Source organism: Martes martes (assembly GCF_963455335.1).
Source record: "Martes martes genome assembly, chromosome: 16".
Taxonomy (NCBI): Eukaryota; Metazoa; Chordata; class Mammalia; order Carnivora; family Mustelidae; genus Martes; species Martes martes.
The window spans coordinates 29,056,988-29,075,202 of record NC_137904.1 but is presented as its reverse complement, the minus strand read 5'-3'; the positions used below and the strand labels follow the sequence as shown (position 1 = coordinate 29,075,202).

Sequence of the window (18,215 nt, the reverse complement as noted above, 5' to 3'; positions counted from 1 at the left end):
TAATTGCCAGAGCTTGAAGAAGTGAAGGCAGGAGCAATATGGAGATGAAGTTCATGTAAAACAGGTTTAGAGTGAGTAGTAATTGTATCCTTCAGTTTTTCTAAGATCTTTCCTACATACTGCCTTTCAGTAGGAGAGCTAGAAGGGCCCTGGAGCTCAGCTGATCTACTCCCTTCTCCTGTAGGCAGATAAGCCTTTTTTTTTTTTTTTTTTTTTTTTTTAAGATTTTATTATTTGACAGAGGGAGACACAGCAAGAGAGGGAACACAAGCAGAGGAGTGGGAGAGGGAGAAGCAGGGAACCCGATGTGGGGCTTGATCCCAGTACCCTGGGATCAGGACCTGAGCCAAAGGCAGATGCTTAACGACTGAGCCACCCAGGTGCCCCAGCTTTTTCTTAAATGATAGAGAAACCTGTCAATAGGCTTTTTTCTTACTATAATGATGATAATATTCCTCAAATAAAATCTGGTAAATGGCCAAAACAAATGTAAAGAAGTAATCTTCCCTAATCCCAGCAACTCGAATTAAGTACTTTGAATACTTTGTTGTATGGCATATATCTTTTCCGATTTTTTCCCCACTGTAAGCATGTAGTTAGAACTAAAGTGGAACCATATTCTATATTCTGTTTTACAGTCTGGTTTTTTTCCTGCTTAACAAAGATTATGGATATTTTTCCATGTCATTAAATATTCTACAGAATTCTTTTTTTTTTTTTAAGATTTCATTTACTCACTTGATAGAGACACAGGGAGAGAGGAAACACAAGTGGGGGGAGTGGGAGTGGGAGAGGGAGAAGCAGGCCTCCTGCCAAGCAGGGAGCCTGATGTGGGGCTTAATCCCAGGACCCCAGGATCATGACCTGAGCTGAAGGCAGATGCTTAACTGAGCCACCCAGGCTCCACTCTACAGGATTATTTTTAATGGCAGTGTAGACTACTTTAGGGATAGTTTAACCAGTTCTTTATTGTTCAAGATTTGGATTGTTTTCATTTTCATAAATAATGTAATAAACATCATTGTTACTAAATATTTACTTACACCCACGATTACTTTGTTGTGTAAAAGAAAATTCTAGATGTGGAATTAGTATGTGTTCTAAGGTCATGTGAAATTTTAAAGCTTTTGATCTGTATCGCCAGATTGCTCTCCAGAAAGGTTGTATCACTTTACATTCTGACCTTCTTTATATGAATATCAGTTTTATATGAATATTAGTTTGTCTTATCCTTGTCAACACTGGACTTTATAATTTTGTTTCATCTTTGTCACTTTGATAAATGGAAAATTTTATTTTAGTTTTATTTGCTTATTTTAGTTTACATTTTTTATATTTTTACATTTTACATTTTTTGGAAATTTATACTTCCCAGTGTTTAATGGGGGTAAACATTTTTTTCCTTACATTTATTGGTCCTTGGCATTTCTTTTGTGAATCACACAGGGGAAATTTTAACTAGTTCTAGGGATAGACGATCTCCTTATCAATCAAACTTAAGGCCACCTCTAATTTCTCCTGCCTTTGTTTTAATCTGTTTCTCCTTGTTTGATTTTCTGTTGACAGGTAGAATTCTACCTCAGAAGACCTCTTTGTGTTATTGTATATGTTTAATCTTAATTACTACTTTTGTTAATAGTCATGAAAATGTAGTTTGTAGTAAAAATACATTTTTTTCAAATAGTATTGTTCCCCCTCCTCCCCAACGGTACTGAAATGTAACATGGATTGTGAGTCTTCTTTTTCCCTACTGTAAATGGCACTCTTCAGAGGTAACCATTTTTAGCAATTTGGTATATATTCGTCCAGATAATTTGTCAGTTTAAACTTTTTTTTTTTTTTTAAGATTTTATTTATTTATTTGACAGACAGAAATCACAAGTAGGCAGAGAGGCAGGCAGAGAGAGAGGAGGAAGCAGGCTCCCTGATGAGCAGAGAGCCCGATGCGGGGCTTGATCCCAGGGTCCCGGGATCATGACCTGAGCTGAAGGCAGAGGCTTTAAACCACTGAGCCACCCAGGTGCCCCAGTTTAAACTTCTTTTAAACCATAAATGATATCACACTTTATCTCTTCCCATGTTAATGAATATAAATCTACCTTTTCTTTTTTTTTTTTTCTAAGATTTTATTTATTTATTTTGACAGACAGAAATCACAAGTAGGCAGAGAGGCAGGCAGAGAGAAAGGGGGAATCAGGCTCCCCGCTGAGCAGAGAGCCCAATGCGGGGCCCGATCCCAGGACCCTGGGATCATGACCTGAGCTGAAGACAGAGACTTTAACCCACTGAGCCACCCAGGCACCCCTACCTTTTCTTTAAAAAAAAAACAAAAACAAAAACAAAAACCCTTGACTTTGTTTTCTTTTTCTTGAAGTATTTTAAAGTAAATTACAATCATCATGCCAGTTTGCCTCTAAATACTTCTGTAAGTGGCTCTTAAAAAATGAGAATTATTTCTTACATAACACTGTCGTCTCACCTAGCCAAATTAATACTTCCTAATGATCCTAATAATATGTCTACTCCATATTCTGATTACTTCAGTTGTCCCCAAAACTATTTTGTAGTTTAGTTTATTCAGAACAAGTTTCATTTATAATTATCCTTTTCAGTAGAATAGAAATAGCATAGAAAGTTATCTGGCAAAACTAATTTAACCAGTCCCCTGTAAATGGGCACTTAAGACGTTTGCAGTTTTTAACCAGTTATAAACAATGCTTAAAGTAATGTTTTTTTACCCGCCTCTTTGCTTTCTTATCTGATTATTTCGTTAAGATTAATTTCTAGAAATGAAATAGTAGGGTCAGGTGGTATGCATGTGCAAACCTTTGATACATTTTCCAGATTGCTTTCTGGATATGTTGTGCTAATTAAACTCTTATCAGTGTGTATGGAGAGTGCCGCTTTCCTCACATTCTTGCCAGCATCAAGTAATATCAGAAAAATATCACATTGTTTTAGGCTTCTTTTTCTTTTTCTTTTTTTCCTTAAGTGAGGCCAAACGTCTGTTCTGATGTATTTGGCTGTTTGAATTTTGGAGACTGCTGATCCATTTCTTACCATTCTTTTTTTCACATTAAGCAAATATACCCTCATTTTGCCTTACCAGGGCTGCCTTCTGTCCATATGTATTTGGGCTTCTTTTATTTTCCCCACTTTGTTTTTGCTGGTGTGGGAACCAAATTTGGACGTAGCACTCTAACAGAGCCTGACTAGTACTGTATTTTGTTTTAGTTTTTGTTTTTACCAAGTAGTGGTGTTAGAGAGGGAGGGCAGTTTTGCCATTTTTTTTTTAAGATTTTATTTATTCAGTTGAGAGAGAGAGTGAGAGTGAGCGAGCATGAGCCGGAGGGAGGGACCATTGAGCTGGGAGCCTGATGTAGGACTTGATCCCAGGACCCTAGGATCGTGACCTGAGCTGAAGGCAGACGCTTAACTGATTGAGCAACCCAAGTGCCCGTGTTTTGTCATTTCTTATAACTGAAAATGTCATTGTACTTTGCTTTCCAGATTGTTTTGATACGTGACTGTTTGAGAATACATTAATGAACAATACGTAGTTCTTTCTAAAGCTTGTAGTAGTGTTCAGTTTTCTTCATTAGTATGAGGACAGTATAATAGTACCCACTTCTGAGGAATTGAGAGGATTTAAATGACTTGTGTAATACAGATAAAGTGCCTAGGCTAGGGCCTGCCACTTCTTGGGTTCTTCATGATGTTAACTGTTAATAGTGATAGTACGGTCTTTCTTTAGACTGTAGCTCTATGCCTACAGTGTGTGTTTCTCCTTCGTAAAAGGGCTATGTAAATGATTACCAATACTATACTTGTAGTTACTTCTTCAAAGACTTGAAATGCACATAAAAGGGCATGCCAAGAAAATTATTAGGGTGCCATTATTATTGTTATTCATTCAGCAGCCTGCCATTTGCCAACACCAGGCATACCAAGGTGAATTGTTCACAACCTCTATCTCAAGGAGCTCATAGTAAGGTGTGGAGATAGGTAAACTACTTCCAAGGCATAAATATTTAAGTGTTTTTAACATGAAAGCGACCTCCCAAAGTGTTTTCATTTTGGGTAAGCATTTCATAATGCTTAGTCTTTTTTTTTTTTAAAGATTTTATTTATTTATTTGACAGAGAGATAGAGAGCACAAGCAGGGGGAGGGGCAGGCAGAAGGAGGAGGAGAAGCAGGCTCCCCAAGGAACAGGGAGCCCTATGCGGGACTTGATCCCAGGACCCTGGGATGATGACCTGAACTGAAGGCAGTCCCCCAACCGACTGAACCACTCAGGCGCCCTAGTAATGCTTAGTCTTACTAATACTAAAAGAAACACAAAACGATCTTATTTTCTGAGCCTCAGTTTATCCATCTAAGTGGTAATGATGATTGTGTCTTCATGTGAGTGCATTGTAACGTTTGTAAGTTCTTAAATCTGGTAACATGGTTTTGAGACTCTTAGGAGTAGCCTATACATGTTAACAGTTACAGGAAAAAGTTAAGTTTGATTACTTTGCTTTTGTTAACAAAAATTAGTCTGTTGAGGATACATACTTGTTGAAGTTCGTGAATATGTGGTTCACATTTTGTCTGGTTGTCAGCATTTACCTTAGGAAATGATAGTGTAATTAGATGTTCTGCCATGTGGCTGAGGCATCATTTCTCTGGAACAAACATACATCTGTAGAATACCTTTTAGGGCGCAGGTGATGGGATGGCAGAGTGACAGAATAAGGTCTGTGCTCTCAAGTAGCTTACAACTAGCGAAATCAGACGTGGTACAGTATGACAAGTGCTGTAGCAGTGATGTGAATGATGCTGAGAAAGGAGTGATTGATTCTGCCTGGGAATCCCCATTTTTCAGATCCATACTATAGAGAGAATTTGGACGTTTAGGTTAGGCGTAGTTTCATTGCCTAAGAGGCTGTTTGTCTAAAGGCTTTTTAATAAGAAAGGATCAGGCTGTTTTATATGAAACAGAAAGGGTTACTTGGATTGTGGTTCTAATTTTATTTTGAGTAGGTTTTCTTCAAAGTTTACTTTAAATTTTAGTAATATTTTATTATTTTTTAAAGCTGGGTTTTTTTTGTTTTTTAAAGATTTTATTTATTTGTTTGTCAGAGAGAGAGAGAGCGAGAGCAGGAACACAAGCAGGGGGAGTGGGAGAGGGAGAAGCAGGCTTCCCGCTGAGCAGGGAGTCCAATGTGGGGCTTGATCCCAGGACCGTAGGATCATGACCCAAGCTGAAGGCAGACACCAAACGACTGAGCCACCCGGACGCCCCTTAGTAATATTTTAAATTATAAAAGTAATATATGCTTATAAGATATTCAAACTGGTCAAAAGTGTATCAAATAAAAATGGAAGTATCTCTTCTTTCCCTGGGTAATTCTCATTAGTTTAAACAATTACCTGTAAATAACCTTGGGTTTTAAGCACCTCATGTTCTGAGCATTTCTTCTGTCTGTTCAAAGAGGAAAAATACATTTCCCTTTTTAGGGAAGTACCTCGGAGCAATGGAGGTTGTCTGGGGCCTGTGAAGTGGAAGGGAACTGTAGTGGATTTCGGGAAGTACATTGATCAGTTAGATTGCTGTGTCCTATAGGGCTTTTTAAGGATTTATTGACACACTTCATCAAGGTATTTGAGGGAGTATTCAGGGAAACCTAAGAAGTTCTGCAGTTCTTTTCCCTTTCTTATAAATTCATGCCTGGTCAGAAATTACAGCTTGAGTGGGATGTCCCTTCACAGAACTCAAATGCACACTATCTATCATGTTACTTAGTGTGGCAGTAATGTAAAATGGTAAGGATTTTTTTTTCTTTTTGCTTCTTTCTGTGAGAGGGCTCACCCAACATATTTTATCATATGTCTCTTCATCTCTCCCTTATTTCAACTTCCACTTACTCCCCCAATTCCCCACATCATTCTCTTAAGAGAAAAAAATAAGTTTTGTCCACCGAGTCCTCTTTCTTACTTGATTTAATATGTCTTGGGTTGAATGTTTCTCACAAAAACACTTTGCATTCAGAATTAGCCCATCAAACCGTTTCCTCTACGGACTCCCCCGTAGACTGCATGCCTTTCACTGTGGTGCCCCCTGAGGTATGGAAACCCAAGGCTACTTTTGACTTAGCCATCATGATTTTAGAATATCAGTCCCCATGCTCTGCTTTGAAAAGTTATCCTGGTGGTTATATTGTACCATTAAAAAAATTCTGCTTTCAGTCCGCGGAACCAACCAACCAACACACAGAGCCAGAACTCTTTATCCTGTTCCAGTAAAACCACAGTCCTCATAATAACACATTCACTTATCCAAATCTGGGAGTCCACAGGAGCACACACCCGTATATGTGTATGCATACACGGATGTATACAAATTCTTGCTGGACACACATTGGGGATGATAGCAACTCATCCATATGGTTGGTGTTCAGGAATTTGTAACCTGCAGTACTCTTTCTTACTGGTAACACCATTCTGCTTGGGGAATATAGAACAAGCCCAAACAGTAATACTGACAGAATTCGGAATTATGATACAGTGGAGCCTTCACGTAATTCTTTGTTGAAGAAGTTAGGGCCTAAATGTTAAGGCTTATTGTTATTCTGAGTTGATAATCTCTGCCTTGCTTTAATAATTTTTCCTCATGCCTGGGTAGCCCGCGAGTTGCACAATAATCACTCACACAGCTTTGTAATCAATGCCCAAAGTAATAGGATTCCTCTGGCCACCGGCAATTAATAAATTTGTGTCTTTTTTAAAACACTAGCAAGTCGGGCCTGAAATACGACTGACTGGCTCTCCTCATTTGCATATTTATTGCAGTGGAAAAATTCTTACCAGATGATTGATGCTGAGCCTGCCTCTTGAATTCCAAGCAGCACATTATTATGAAATGAAAAATGCTGGCCATACAGTTGATTAAAGTTGAAGACAGTGGAATCGGTGTTTTTTAAGATTGTGGGAGAATTAAAGGCATATTTTAATAGATGTTGACAAGAAGTGAACTAACAAAAGCAAAGCAAAGGATTTGCTTGAAAAGATTTAATCAAACGTCTTTCTTGGGGGATTAATTGCCGGGGATGACTAGTGCAAGTGGCAGGCTTGTATGGATTTGAATGAAAAGTATTGTTCTCAGGCCAATATATCGTGTGTCATTTTGACCTATAGTTTAGCTCTGGTTCTAGAGTTACTTTTGAAGGAGAAAAAAATGCTCGTGTAATCTATACATTCTACTTCATTGTATTTATCTGGCATGATAGGAATGTGGGAATTTATGTATACTTGTACATAAACTATTGTATGTTTTCATGTTTATTTTAAAAATAACTGTATAGATATTTAAAAACTGATAAGGTAAGCTTTATTTTAGTTATAAATTCACTGTCTGCATTCCCCCTCCAATCCCCTTGCCAGAAGTTATACTTATTGGTTTATAATCTAATTAATGAACTGTGCCTATGTCCAAACTTATTCTCTGCCTACAATTTTGTTTATGTTGAACAACCAAGATGAATCAGGGAGAAAAATAAAGCTGTTAGGTGAAAATTGTTTTTAGATTGGTGACATTTTATATATAGAATGCTTGCATATGGGTAGCATGTAAATGAATACTTAATACAGGAATCTATGTATACTAGTTCAGTCCTAGCACTGTCGATCAGTACAAGCAGAGCCTGGGATTTTCACCATGTGAAAGATGATGTTTTTTTTATTGTGATGTACTTTATATATCCCACAGCATTTAAAAATTAATGAAATTCCTTAATATATAAAAAACATGCTTATTATTTTTCACCTTAATTCTGTGAGATACGCAAAGGATTATCTACATTTTACAGATGAGAAAATTGCAACTCAAAGATTAAATTGCTCTGCTCAGTAAAATGACTAGTTAGTAATAGTGTCAGTTAGAATACAGGGCTCCTGACCTCTAGTAAAGTACTCTTTCCATTGATTCTCTACTTGGAAAATTATTCCTGAAGCCAGTGCCCAGATGCTGAGGTTGTATCTTGATAATATGGTGAGGCATATGTCCTTCTTAATCTCCTCTTAAGGGAAAGGCCTCTGGAAATGGACCATGTAGGACAAAATAAACATATATATCCTTGACAGTCTCCATTTGTTTTGTGGCCACGTGCCAAGAGGGAGAGAGAAGAAAGTGTATGCCTCTCTGCTTTTTTTTCAACTTGTAACTGACAGTAATTAGGAGAAAAATGAAAGGTGAATTAGAAATTGTTGTTTCCATTCTCTTCATTTTTCATAGGGTTAAACAAATAGAATTCAGTCCTATATGAATGATAAAAAAAAGTTGGGTTTGGTTTGGCTTTGTATTTTGGCTGGGAAGAATCCACTGTTGGATCTGAGTCTCCAGGAGAGTCTTTCCTCACTCTTGTCAGATGTGGCTTTGAGGAGGCCTGCTGTATCCAGGAAAGCATTGTCTGGTCTCTTCAGATTTTACATAAAATCTTAGTGGAAGGAAATGTGGCCCTTTTCTCAAAGAAATGAGAATTGCGTTCTTTCTTCTATATCTCTTTATAGGAAGCTGTCTGTGTGTTGGTTATTGGTGACTTTACTTTGATAAACATTTTTTTTCTTTTTCTTTTCTTTTCTTCCTTTTTTTTTTTTTTTTTTTTTTGTGGCACAGAATTGCAGATTTCATCTCTGGTAGGTCTCTTGACACTTTGATGCATGGTGGTGCTATCCCTGAATGGAGCTTAAATACTTCAGGGCTACTTTCTGACTGGGTGAAGGGGTGTATAAAATGAGAACATATGAGAGAGTATTAACAGAAAGGCACACTTTGATTTACTGATATTGGCTCTCTGCTTTCTTGTTGGATTGATATGCTGTCTAATATATCTGCAATGGATTTTTTTAAACTGACTTGAACAAAATAAAAAGGCTTGTATAGCTACTCGAAAGTGGCCCTTAAAAGTAGTAGTCTTTTCGTTGTATGTTTTCACAGTTCTTGGTTCTGCTACATGTGAGAGTCACATTATGACTTGCTTGCTGGAGGTAAGCAGCTGTGAACATTATAGACTGCTTTGCAAACCGCCTCCCCCGCCCCCCCACATGGTTCCTGATTTCCTGGTTTACATCATGGATACATGGTATCTACTGAAGTAAGGGACAGGCATCTGCTTTTCTTCTTTTAAATTTTTTATTGCGACAAAAAAATATGAAACCTAAAATTGACCTAACATAAAATTTATCCTAACCGTTTTTTCCATTTTCAAATTTGTTTTGAATTTTCATCCTATGTAGTTAACATACAGTGTTACATTAGTTTCAGGTGTGTAATAGGGATTCAAAAATTTACCCTAACCATTTCTAAGTGTATAGTTCAGTAGTGTTAAGTATATTCACACTGTTGTGTTACCAATCTCCAGAACTTTTCTGTCTTGTAAAAGTAGAACTCTGTACCTGTTAAACAAGCCTCCATTCCTCTCTCTGCCAAGCCCTGGTAACCCCCATCCTACTTTCTGTCTCTGAATTTGACTACTCGAGGTACCTCCTATAAGTGGAATGATATAGTACCTGTCTTTTTATGGTTAGCTTATTGCACTGAGTATAATGTCTCCAAGGTTCATCCATGTGTTATAGCCTGTGTCAGAATTTCTTTTTAAAGGGTGAATAACATTCCTTTTTTTTTTTTTCCTGTTCTTTTTGACTAGGCTCAAGATTGAAGCATTATATATGATTTTTTTCTGCACAGAGATGAACTGGGATGGTAGAATTATTCATTATGCCCTGCTTTGGGAACACTTTTTTAAAGTGTGGTGTTTTTTTTTTAAATTGTGTTAAAATATACATGACATAAAATTGACCAGCTTAGCCACTTATAGAAATATAGTTCAGTATCGTTAAGTACATTTGCATGGCTGTCCCAGTATCCCCACTGTCCATCTCCAGAACGTTTTCATCATCTCATTCTGAAGCTCTGTATCCATTGAACCGGAACAGGTGTCCATTCCCCTCTCCTGTCCACCCCTGACTGCCATCATTCTGCTTTCTGCTTCTGTGAATGTGCCTGTTCTAGGTCCCTCATGTAAGTGGAATCACATGGTACTTGTGCTTTTGTGACTCGCTTACTTAGCATAAGATTTTCAAGGTTAGGTCTTGGGAATTTTGAAAACTACTTTGCAAATGCAAAATTGGTTTGTGGTTTCATTTTGGAAAACACGGGCTCTCTCTCTTAAGATACAACCTTTTCTGGGGTGCCTGGGTGGCTCAGTGGGTTAAGCCTCTGCCTTCGGCTCAGGTCATGATCCCAGGGTCCTGGGATCGAGCCCCACATCGGGGGCTCTCTGCCTGGCAGGGAGCCTGCTTCCTCCTCTCTCTCTGCCTGTCTCTTTGCCTACTTGTGATCTCTGTCTGTCAAATAAATAAATAAAATCTTAAAAAAAAAAAAAAGATACAACCTTTTCTAGAAAGGGCACTAAAAACCATGGTTAACGCTAACTGAAGTTTGTGTGGGCTGAATCCCTATGGAATATAAAGTAAAAATGAATGTAGGGTTTGCTAAATGAAAGTAGGGGCGTCTGTGAGAAGGTTACAGTTATTTAAGGGAAAGGGGGAAGGTGTGAGAGAAGCATGGCCAGAGATGAATGGACAGCCATTACTGATAATAAGAATGGAAAATCACACGATTTAGCAATGGATTAAATATACAGAGTAAGGACACCGAAATGTCAGTGATCGCCTATGAAAACACATTAAACAGAGAAAATCAGACAAGGGAGAAATATTAGGTAGGAAGAACAAAGTTCTGTTTCTGACATGGTGTATTTGGAGGAGTGATGGAGCATCCATGTGAAGATTTTCTTGCAGTTGCTGGAAATGTGGAAGCTCGATAATAGGAGAGGCGTCTGAGTGCTACCAACGCATAAATAGTGATTATCGGTGTCTAGTTAGCCCCTTTAGCAGGATTAGGCTGATAAAGAAGGTAAAAGTTCAGTTCTCAGAGGGCCAGTTTTTATCCTGAAAGTTCTTAGCCGTAGTAGACTATACTTAATTCTGACCAGCTTGATTACAAATGCATCCTGTTGGCTCTGTGGAGAACCAGGTAAGAACATATTCTTGATGTGCAGAGTTTTAATACACAGTTCAGTACCACAAATAGTAAGTCATTAACTTGGGGGCTTTCATATGTGAACAACAACTTTTCATAGGAGAATGTGTGGAGAAATTGTATGTATGAGGTGGCAGCTCAAACCAGAGGCAAATGAGATCTCCTGAGGGAGGGTGATGACGGCGGTGGCAATGACACAGTAGGGATCCCAGGACAGAGCTGTGCTCTTCAGGAGAGGAGGGATTGCTTAAGGAGTTGATTGATAGAAGGATAATCCAGGAGGTCGGTGGGTCACCTGTAGAAACTAACACTATAAGGAAAAACAATTGGTTATGATGACAGGCAGGGTAGAAGTTGGTCAATCTTGCTAAATTTAAGAACTCACAATTTATTGCAGACCCTTTCCTACACACTTTACATATGGTACCTTACTTGTTCCTTACAACAAGCCTGTGAAGTAGGCACTGGCATTATTTCCTTTCAGAAATTCTGTGTTTTAGAGAGTTCTAAGGCTCTGGGTGCCCTTTGCCTACCCCCCACCCCGCCAGAACTGCCCAGGAGTCATGAGTTACAGTCATTGCCTGCTTTGAAGAATTGTAGATAATTGATTGTTCCTTCTCTGTGCTTCATTTCCCAGGTCACAAGGCCCTTAAAGCATTGTTGAGGTCATTGGCAGATCTTCAGGAAGAGTTACTTTTCCAGTACCCAGACACTAGATATTTAGTAGACGGGACAAAGCCCAAAGCAGAAAGGTAAGGAAGGAACGGAGCTGTGGGGTTGCTTATTTTAATCTGAGTAGTTCCCATCATTTTTTTTTCTTTTTTTAAAGATTTCATTTATTTATTTGACAGACAGAGATCACAAGTAGGCAGAGAGGCAGGCAGGGCGGGGGGGGGGGGGGGGAAGCAGGCTCCCCGCTGAGCAGACAGCCCGATGCGGGGCTCGATCCCAGGACCCTGGGACCCTGACCTGAGCTGAAGGCAGAGGCTTTAACCCACTTTAACCCACTGAGCCACCCAGTGGGTGGCTTTTTTTTGAAAAAGAAAGCCAAATCTTCTGCAGGCAGATATCATACTTATTGTTAGTAATAACAGAAAGACCTTCTTATATTTACCTGGTGGCCAGGACGGCACGCAAATTAAGAATTAGGTTTTCCTTTTTTATATTTAACTTGTGCCTGCTTTACTTTGTGGGCTTCTGCAAAAGGCTTGCCTTTTCTTTAGACGTATTGAAATTAGGAGATGAAGGGTGCCTGAGTGGTATAGTCGGTTGAGTGTCCAACTCCTGGCTTTGGCTCAGGTTGTGATCTCAGGGTGGTGAGATCAAGTTCTGTGTCAGGCTTTGCACTAAGCGTGGAGTTGGCTTGAGACTCTCTATCTTCCCCTCCCTCTGCCCTTCCTCATCTCAAATAAATAAATAAGTCTTTAAAAGAAAAAAGAAATTAGGAGATGAAAGCTCATTTTTAATTTTAATTCTTTTTTAAAAAATAATGATTTTATTTATTTATTTGACAGAGAGAGACACACACAGTGAGAGAAGGAACACAAGCAGGGGGAATGGGAGAGGGAGATGCAGGCCTCCCACCAAGCTGCGAGTCTGACGCAGGGCTCGATCCCAGGACCCTGGGATCATGACCTGAGCCAAAGGTGGGTGCCCAACACCTGAGCCACCCAGGCGCCCTTTAATTCTTTTTTTTAAAGATTTTGTTTGAGAGCGATCGAGCAAGTGAGTGTACGAATGGGGGGTGTGCAGAAGGAGAGGGAGAAGCAGGCTCCCCACTGAGCAGGCAACCAGATGTGGGACTCCATCCCAGGAACCTGAGATCATGACCTCAGCTGAAAGCAGGCGCTCAACTGACTAAGCCACCCAGGCGTCCCTTAATTTTAATTCTTTTTTTTTTTTTTTTTAAGATTGTATTTATTTGTCGGTAGGGGGAGGAGAGAGAGAGAGAGCACAGGCAGAGGGAGAAGTAGGCACCTTGCTGAGCAAGGGGGTCGATGCGGACTGGATCCTCAGACCCTGGGGTCATGACCAAAGGCAGCCGCTTAACCGACTGAGCCACCCAAGCGTCCTTTAATTTTAATCCTTAATTAATGTTTATGCAGCAGTTTGTGCCAGCACCATGGAATTGCTGGTCACAGCCATCTCCTTTTCAGTGAGGGAAGAAGCAGTTATTATGAAGGATGGAAAATTTTCAGAAAGGCACGGAATATATATAAACGTGTTTACTTTTTCTGAAGTTGTCACATTTGATGAAGGATTTCCACAGCACCCCCCCACCTACCCATTGTTTAAGCCTGCTGTATATGGTACCTGCTTGTTTTTTTCCCTTTGGTCTTATCCTTTGCTTCATTCTTTTTTAGTTGGAGGGACAATAGTAAGCTCACATTTATTGAGCACCTGCAGTGTGTTGGGGTCAGTAGTCCAGTGAGCCTAAGTGGCTTGCTTGATAGAGGCTGTATTACTTGATCCGGGAAGTTGCCTTTATTTCAGTGTAGTTCCCGTTCTCTTGCCCCCTGCTTTGAGTTTCCTTCACATTCAGCTCTTTTCCTTTGATTCAACTAATACTATTCTGCTTTCCTGAACAATTGGTTACAGGGAGACACATTTCCCTTATTGATTTGGGGATTAAGGTCATAAAAATATGATTATGTGTTTAATTTTTAAAGACCATCTTGTAACAGTATAGGCCTGGTTCATATGCATTTCTAATAATGTTTTTACAACCTCATTTATTTTTACGGTTTGCTTACCTTTTAAAAAAATATTTCTAAGCCAGTAATTTTTATATTTATTTGAAAAGTTACATGAGTTTTTGATTGAGCTCACGAACATTCTTTTCAAACAAAAAAATCCACTCTCCCTCCCATCTGTGGTGTTTTTTAAAGATGTAGACAGACTAGGGAAGGCCTGGGGTGCTTGGGTTGTCTCAGTTGTTAGGCGTCTGCCTTTGGCTCAGGTCATGATCCCAGGGTGCTGAGATCAAGCCCCACATCAGGCTCCTTGCTCAGCAAGGAGCCTGCTTCTCACTGTCTCACTCCTCCAGCTTGTGCTATGTCTCTCTCTGTCAAATAAATTTCAAAAATCTTTAAAAAAAAAAAAAAGAATAGGGAAGGCCTAAATACTCTCAACTTCATGTGAGCCTAGCTTTTTACTTGGGTGGTGTTTGTGTACATTGAACTTAATGTTCTTATTGATTTTACAGTGAGGAGGAGATTTCCAGTGAAGATGAAGATCTATTAGAAGAGAAGAGGAAGCAGAGAAGGGCCCCACCAAAGAGGAAGCTGGAAATGGAGGACTATCCCAGCTTTATGGCAAAGCGTTTTGCTGACTTTACAGTCTACAGGAACCGCACACTTCAGAAGTGGCATGATAAAACCAAGCTGGCTTCTGGAAAACTGGGGAAGGCAAGTGTGTGTGTGTATGTGTATACATGTGTGTAACAGAGTTTGTGCCAACCTGAAGCAGCTTAAAGACATTGGAACTACAGCTCATTGTTACAGATAATGTCATGATGTAAGAGTAATCAGTCATTTCTACAGAAAAATTTACTGAACTCCTGCCATTCAGTCCTGGGATTTTAATTTTATTTTGGGATTCTGAACTCCTGCCATTCAGTCCTGGGATTTTAATATTTTGGTGACACCTGTGTGATTCCTTTGGTTAAGCCTCCAACTCTTGATTTCAGCTCAGGTCATGATAGCAGGGTAGTGAAATCTAGCCCCGTGTCAGACTCCGTACTCCGCATTGAGTCTGTTTGGGATTCTCTCTCTCCCTCTGCCCCCTCCCCCTGCTTGAGTGCTCTCTCTCCTGTGCCTGCTCTCTCTCAAATAAATAAATAAATAAAATCTTTTTTTTTTTTTTTTTAAAGAATATTTTGTTCTAGAAAATGACCTTGTAAGTGTTCAGATGTTTGGGAATACAAAATACTGAAAGAAGTGGATTTTTCAACAGTTATGGAAGGTGCGAAAGTTAATCTCTGGGTATAGGAACGCCTTAGACTAAATTTCTTTTTCCCTGAGAACAATTACAGCCATTCACAAAGTCAGTCTGTAACACAAAGTCCCTCTGAAAGGAAGATTGTCTATTTCTTTGCTGACACAGAAAGATAGAGAAACCAATGTAGCTGCCTTCAGCACAGACTTTCTGCATTATCTGACACTGGTTAATGTTGTTGCAGGGTTTTGGTGCCTTTGAACGCTCAATCTTGACTCAGATCGATCATATTCTGATGGACAAAGAAAGATTACTTCGAAGGACACAGACCAAGCGCTCCATCTACCGAGTTCTTGGTAAACCTGAACCGGCAACGCAGCCTCTCCCAGAGAGTTTGCCAGGACAACCGGTAAGAGCTCTGGGATGCTGGGTGATTACAGGGAGCAGTTTCTGTGAGGCTAATTAGCTGAAAAATCTGATCACCTGCTTGTAGGTATTACCATTGGTATAAGAAGTTCATGAAAGAAAGGGAAAAAAGCACTACTTTACTAGATTGTAAATTGACTAGAAACAGAGTTTGTGGGAGGAGAAAGTTCTTTTAAAATGGAACTGTTATTAACTTGTGTGTAGTCTTCCCTTATTTTTGAGTTTGACATGAGCCTGGTAATGGAACCATTCGTAATCCAATTTTTAAAAATTCAGTTTTAGAGCTGCTTCTCTAGCAGTATCAGTATGGAAGGAAGTGTGCATTTTATGTCAGACGTTTAGATACTGTAGAAAAGGATCCATATCTGGAGCACATTCTTTTGTTTAAAGAAACTTTTATTTATAGAAATATATACTTAATAATATTTTTCAAAGTTCAGAAGAATTTAAAATGAAAAGTAAAATTCTGCTTCTCTGATTACACCAGTGGTCATTTGTAATTGTAACACGACATTTTCTATTCATATAACTATATATAGATATAACACATATGCATATATAGAAACATGGTTCTGTTTTTTTTCTAACTAAATGGGATATATGTGTTTATATAAAGTATTAATACACTATATAAAATCTTACTATTTTTTAAATTTAATTTTTCCTGGGCACTTTTCTAAATCATTACATAGGGATTTTTTATCTCATTTTTCCCAGTACTAGGCTATGGGGTATTTCATTGTGGGCGTGTACTATAATTTATTGAAACAGTAGCTGTTTATGTTGTCTCCAGCTTAGAAACAGTGCTATAGGAAACATTCATGAGCATTTATAATACCTGTATTTGTGTGAACATATGGATAGATTTCTCAAAGTGGAAATGTCAAATCAAAGAGAATACACATATTAAATCCTGATAGATGTTACTGAGTGCTTCCAGAAAGGTTGCATTAATTTCCATTTCTACCAGTTCTGTTTTCTGGTACTGAGTGTTGCCAGGTTTAGAGCTGAAAAATGTGGTCTTCTCATTTTAATTTTCATGTATTTAATTAGAATGAGGTTAAACATATTTTTATGTGATTATTGACGATTTTTTGTTCTTTTCATGTTGAGTGCCTAATTAATGTCTTTGTCCACCACTTTTTTTATTGGAATATTTTTGTTCTTTAGTTGTAAGAGCTCTTTATATCTTAAGGAAAGCTGCTTTCCTGTTATACACTGTTATACACATTATTGGTGGTGGCTACATTACTTTGATTACCCTTTGGATTCACTCCTTCCTTTTTTCTCCTTGATATAGGAGGTCCTTCCTCAAGCCCCTGCCAATGCCCACCTGAAGGACCTGGATGGTGAAATCTTTGATGACGATGACTTTTACCACCAGGTGTGATTTTTACACTGTTTTCTTTTGTTACAGATCAGGTTTTAGCATTTCAAAACAGCTCATAGATTTCTCTGACCAAAAGGTGGCTTACTTTGGAAGGAGGATAGAGTCAGAGAGTTAGAACTGCTATCTTTAAGATTGACTTACTGTGTAATTCTGAGTCTGTTTTGGTTTTTCTTTTTTAAGAGTTTATTTTTTTAAAGTAATCTCTACACCCTGTGTGGGGCTGGAATTCACAACCTAGAGTCTTATGCTCTACCAACTGAGCCAGCCAGCTGCCCCTGTTCTGCTCCTATGTTGTATTTTTCCTTTTGAAATGAAAAACGACTACATTACTTTGTTAGTCACTGCAGAGTGTGAAGTATCTGTAAAAAAGCTGCGACTTCCTTGAGTCAGGAGGTTTATTTTTTCTCAGCCATTTTTGCTAATATTTATGGAGGATTTTTTGTTAGTTGTTTGGTTTCTTGTCCTGTTGCTATTATATTGGGATATGGAGCTAAAGGGTTGGACTCCCAGAGTCCTTGAACTGCATTTCTGGTTCTATTGCCTGTTAAGTGTCCTGCCTTTGGGGTGTCTGTGTGTGTGTGTGTGCATGTGCATGCATGCGTGCGTGTCTGTTCACATCAGTTAAGTATGTATTGAGATTGTCTGCTATTATTGATTATAACAATAATGTAATGTTTTGAAGACAGACAGAATTGGTAGAGGTTGAAATATGGCCTAGTTTTGATATCTCTTTCTGAATGTCCCCCAGGTCTTTCCCTGACATTATTCTCTGCTGGCATGCTGCTCTTTTTAATGATGCTAGTGACTGTAAAGGTAGACTAAACATTTGCGCTGTTCTAAAGAACTAAAATAATTTCCTATAATCCTGGGTCTCCTGATAAGCCATGCTTAATGAAGTGTGCTTTGGGATGTACCCTTTTCAGCTTTGGAGAATCAAGGATGCTATTCAGCAGTGACACACCAGCTTTTGTTGAGCCATTATTTATCAAGATATTCTTTTTTTCTCAGCTGAATTTTTAGCGTGTTGACTTTCGCCAAAGAATTTGCAACTGCTTGTTGAAGGTTTAGCCATGATGACTGTGTTATGTATTTGGAATATGAAGGAAAGAATATGGGAAAATTACACTGTGAGGCCAGTAGAACAGGTGATTGTGTAGAGGGGATAGCTTTGAGTCTTTGCCCTAAGAAGAGAAATAATCTTTCTATTCACTCTGGAATGTTCGATGAAATTATTGCCGTAAGTGAGCCTTAAAAGTAATGATGAGAGGGTATAGGAAAGAGGATTGGTGTGTCCTCAGGTGTTCCTAGTCAGAGGTCCTGATTCTTTTTTCCACTTCTTTTATTATATCCATTTGTCAGAAGAGTAGGGAACTCTATTT

The 18,215-nt window shown here is 38.8% G+C and overlaps 1 protein-coding gene across 2 annotated transcripts in view; it reads left to right on the top strand.

The window, feature by feature from the left end:
- AATF (apoptosis antagonizing transcription factor) overlaps positions 1 to 18,215 on the top strand; it is a 99,409-nt gene that overhangs the window by 26,655 nt on the left and 54,539 nt on the right. For both annotated transcript variants that reach the window (XM_080827367.1, XM_080827368.1), the window contains exons 5-8: positions 11,722 to 11,836; positions 14,290 to 14,491; positions 15,265 to 15,429; positions 16,747 to 16,830. In XM_080827367.1, the coding sequence (XP_080683493.1) occupies positions 11,722 to 11,836; positions 14,290 to 14,491; positions 15,265 to 15,429; positions 16,747 to 16,830 (566 nt within the window). The remainder of the gene's footprint in view (positions 1 to 11,721; positions 11,837 to 14,289; positions 14,492 to 15,264; positions 15,430 to 16,746; positions 16,831 to 18,215) is intronic.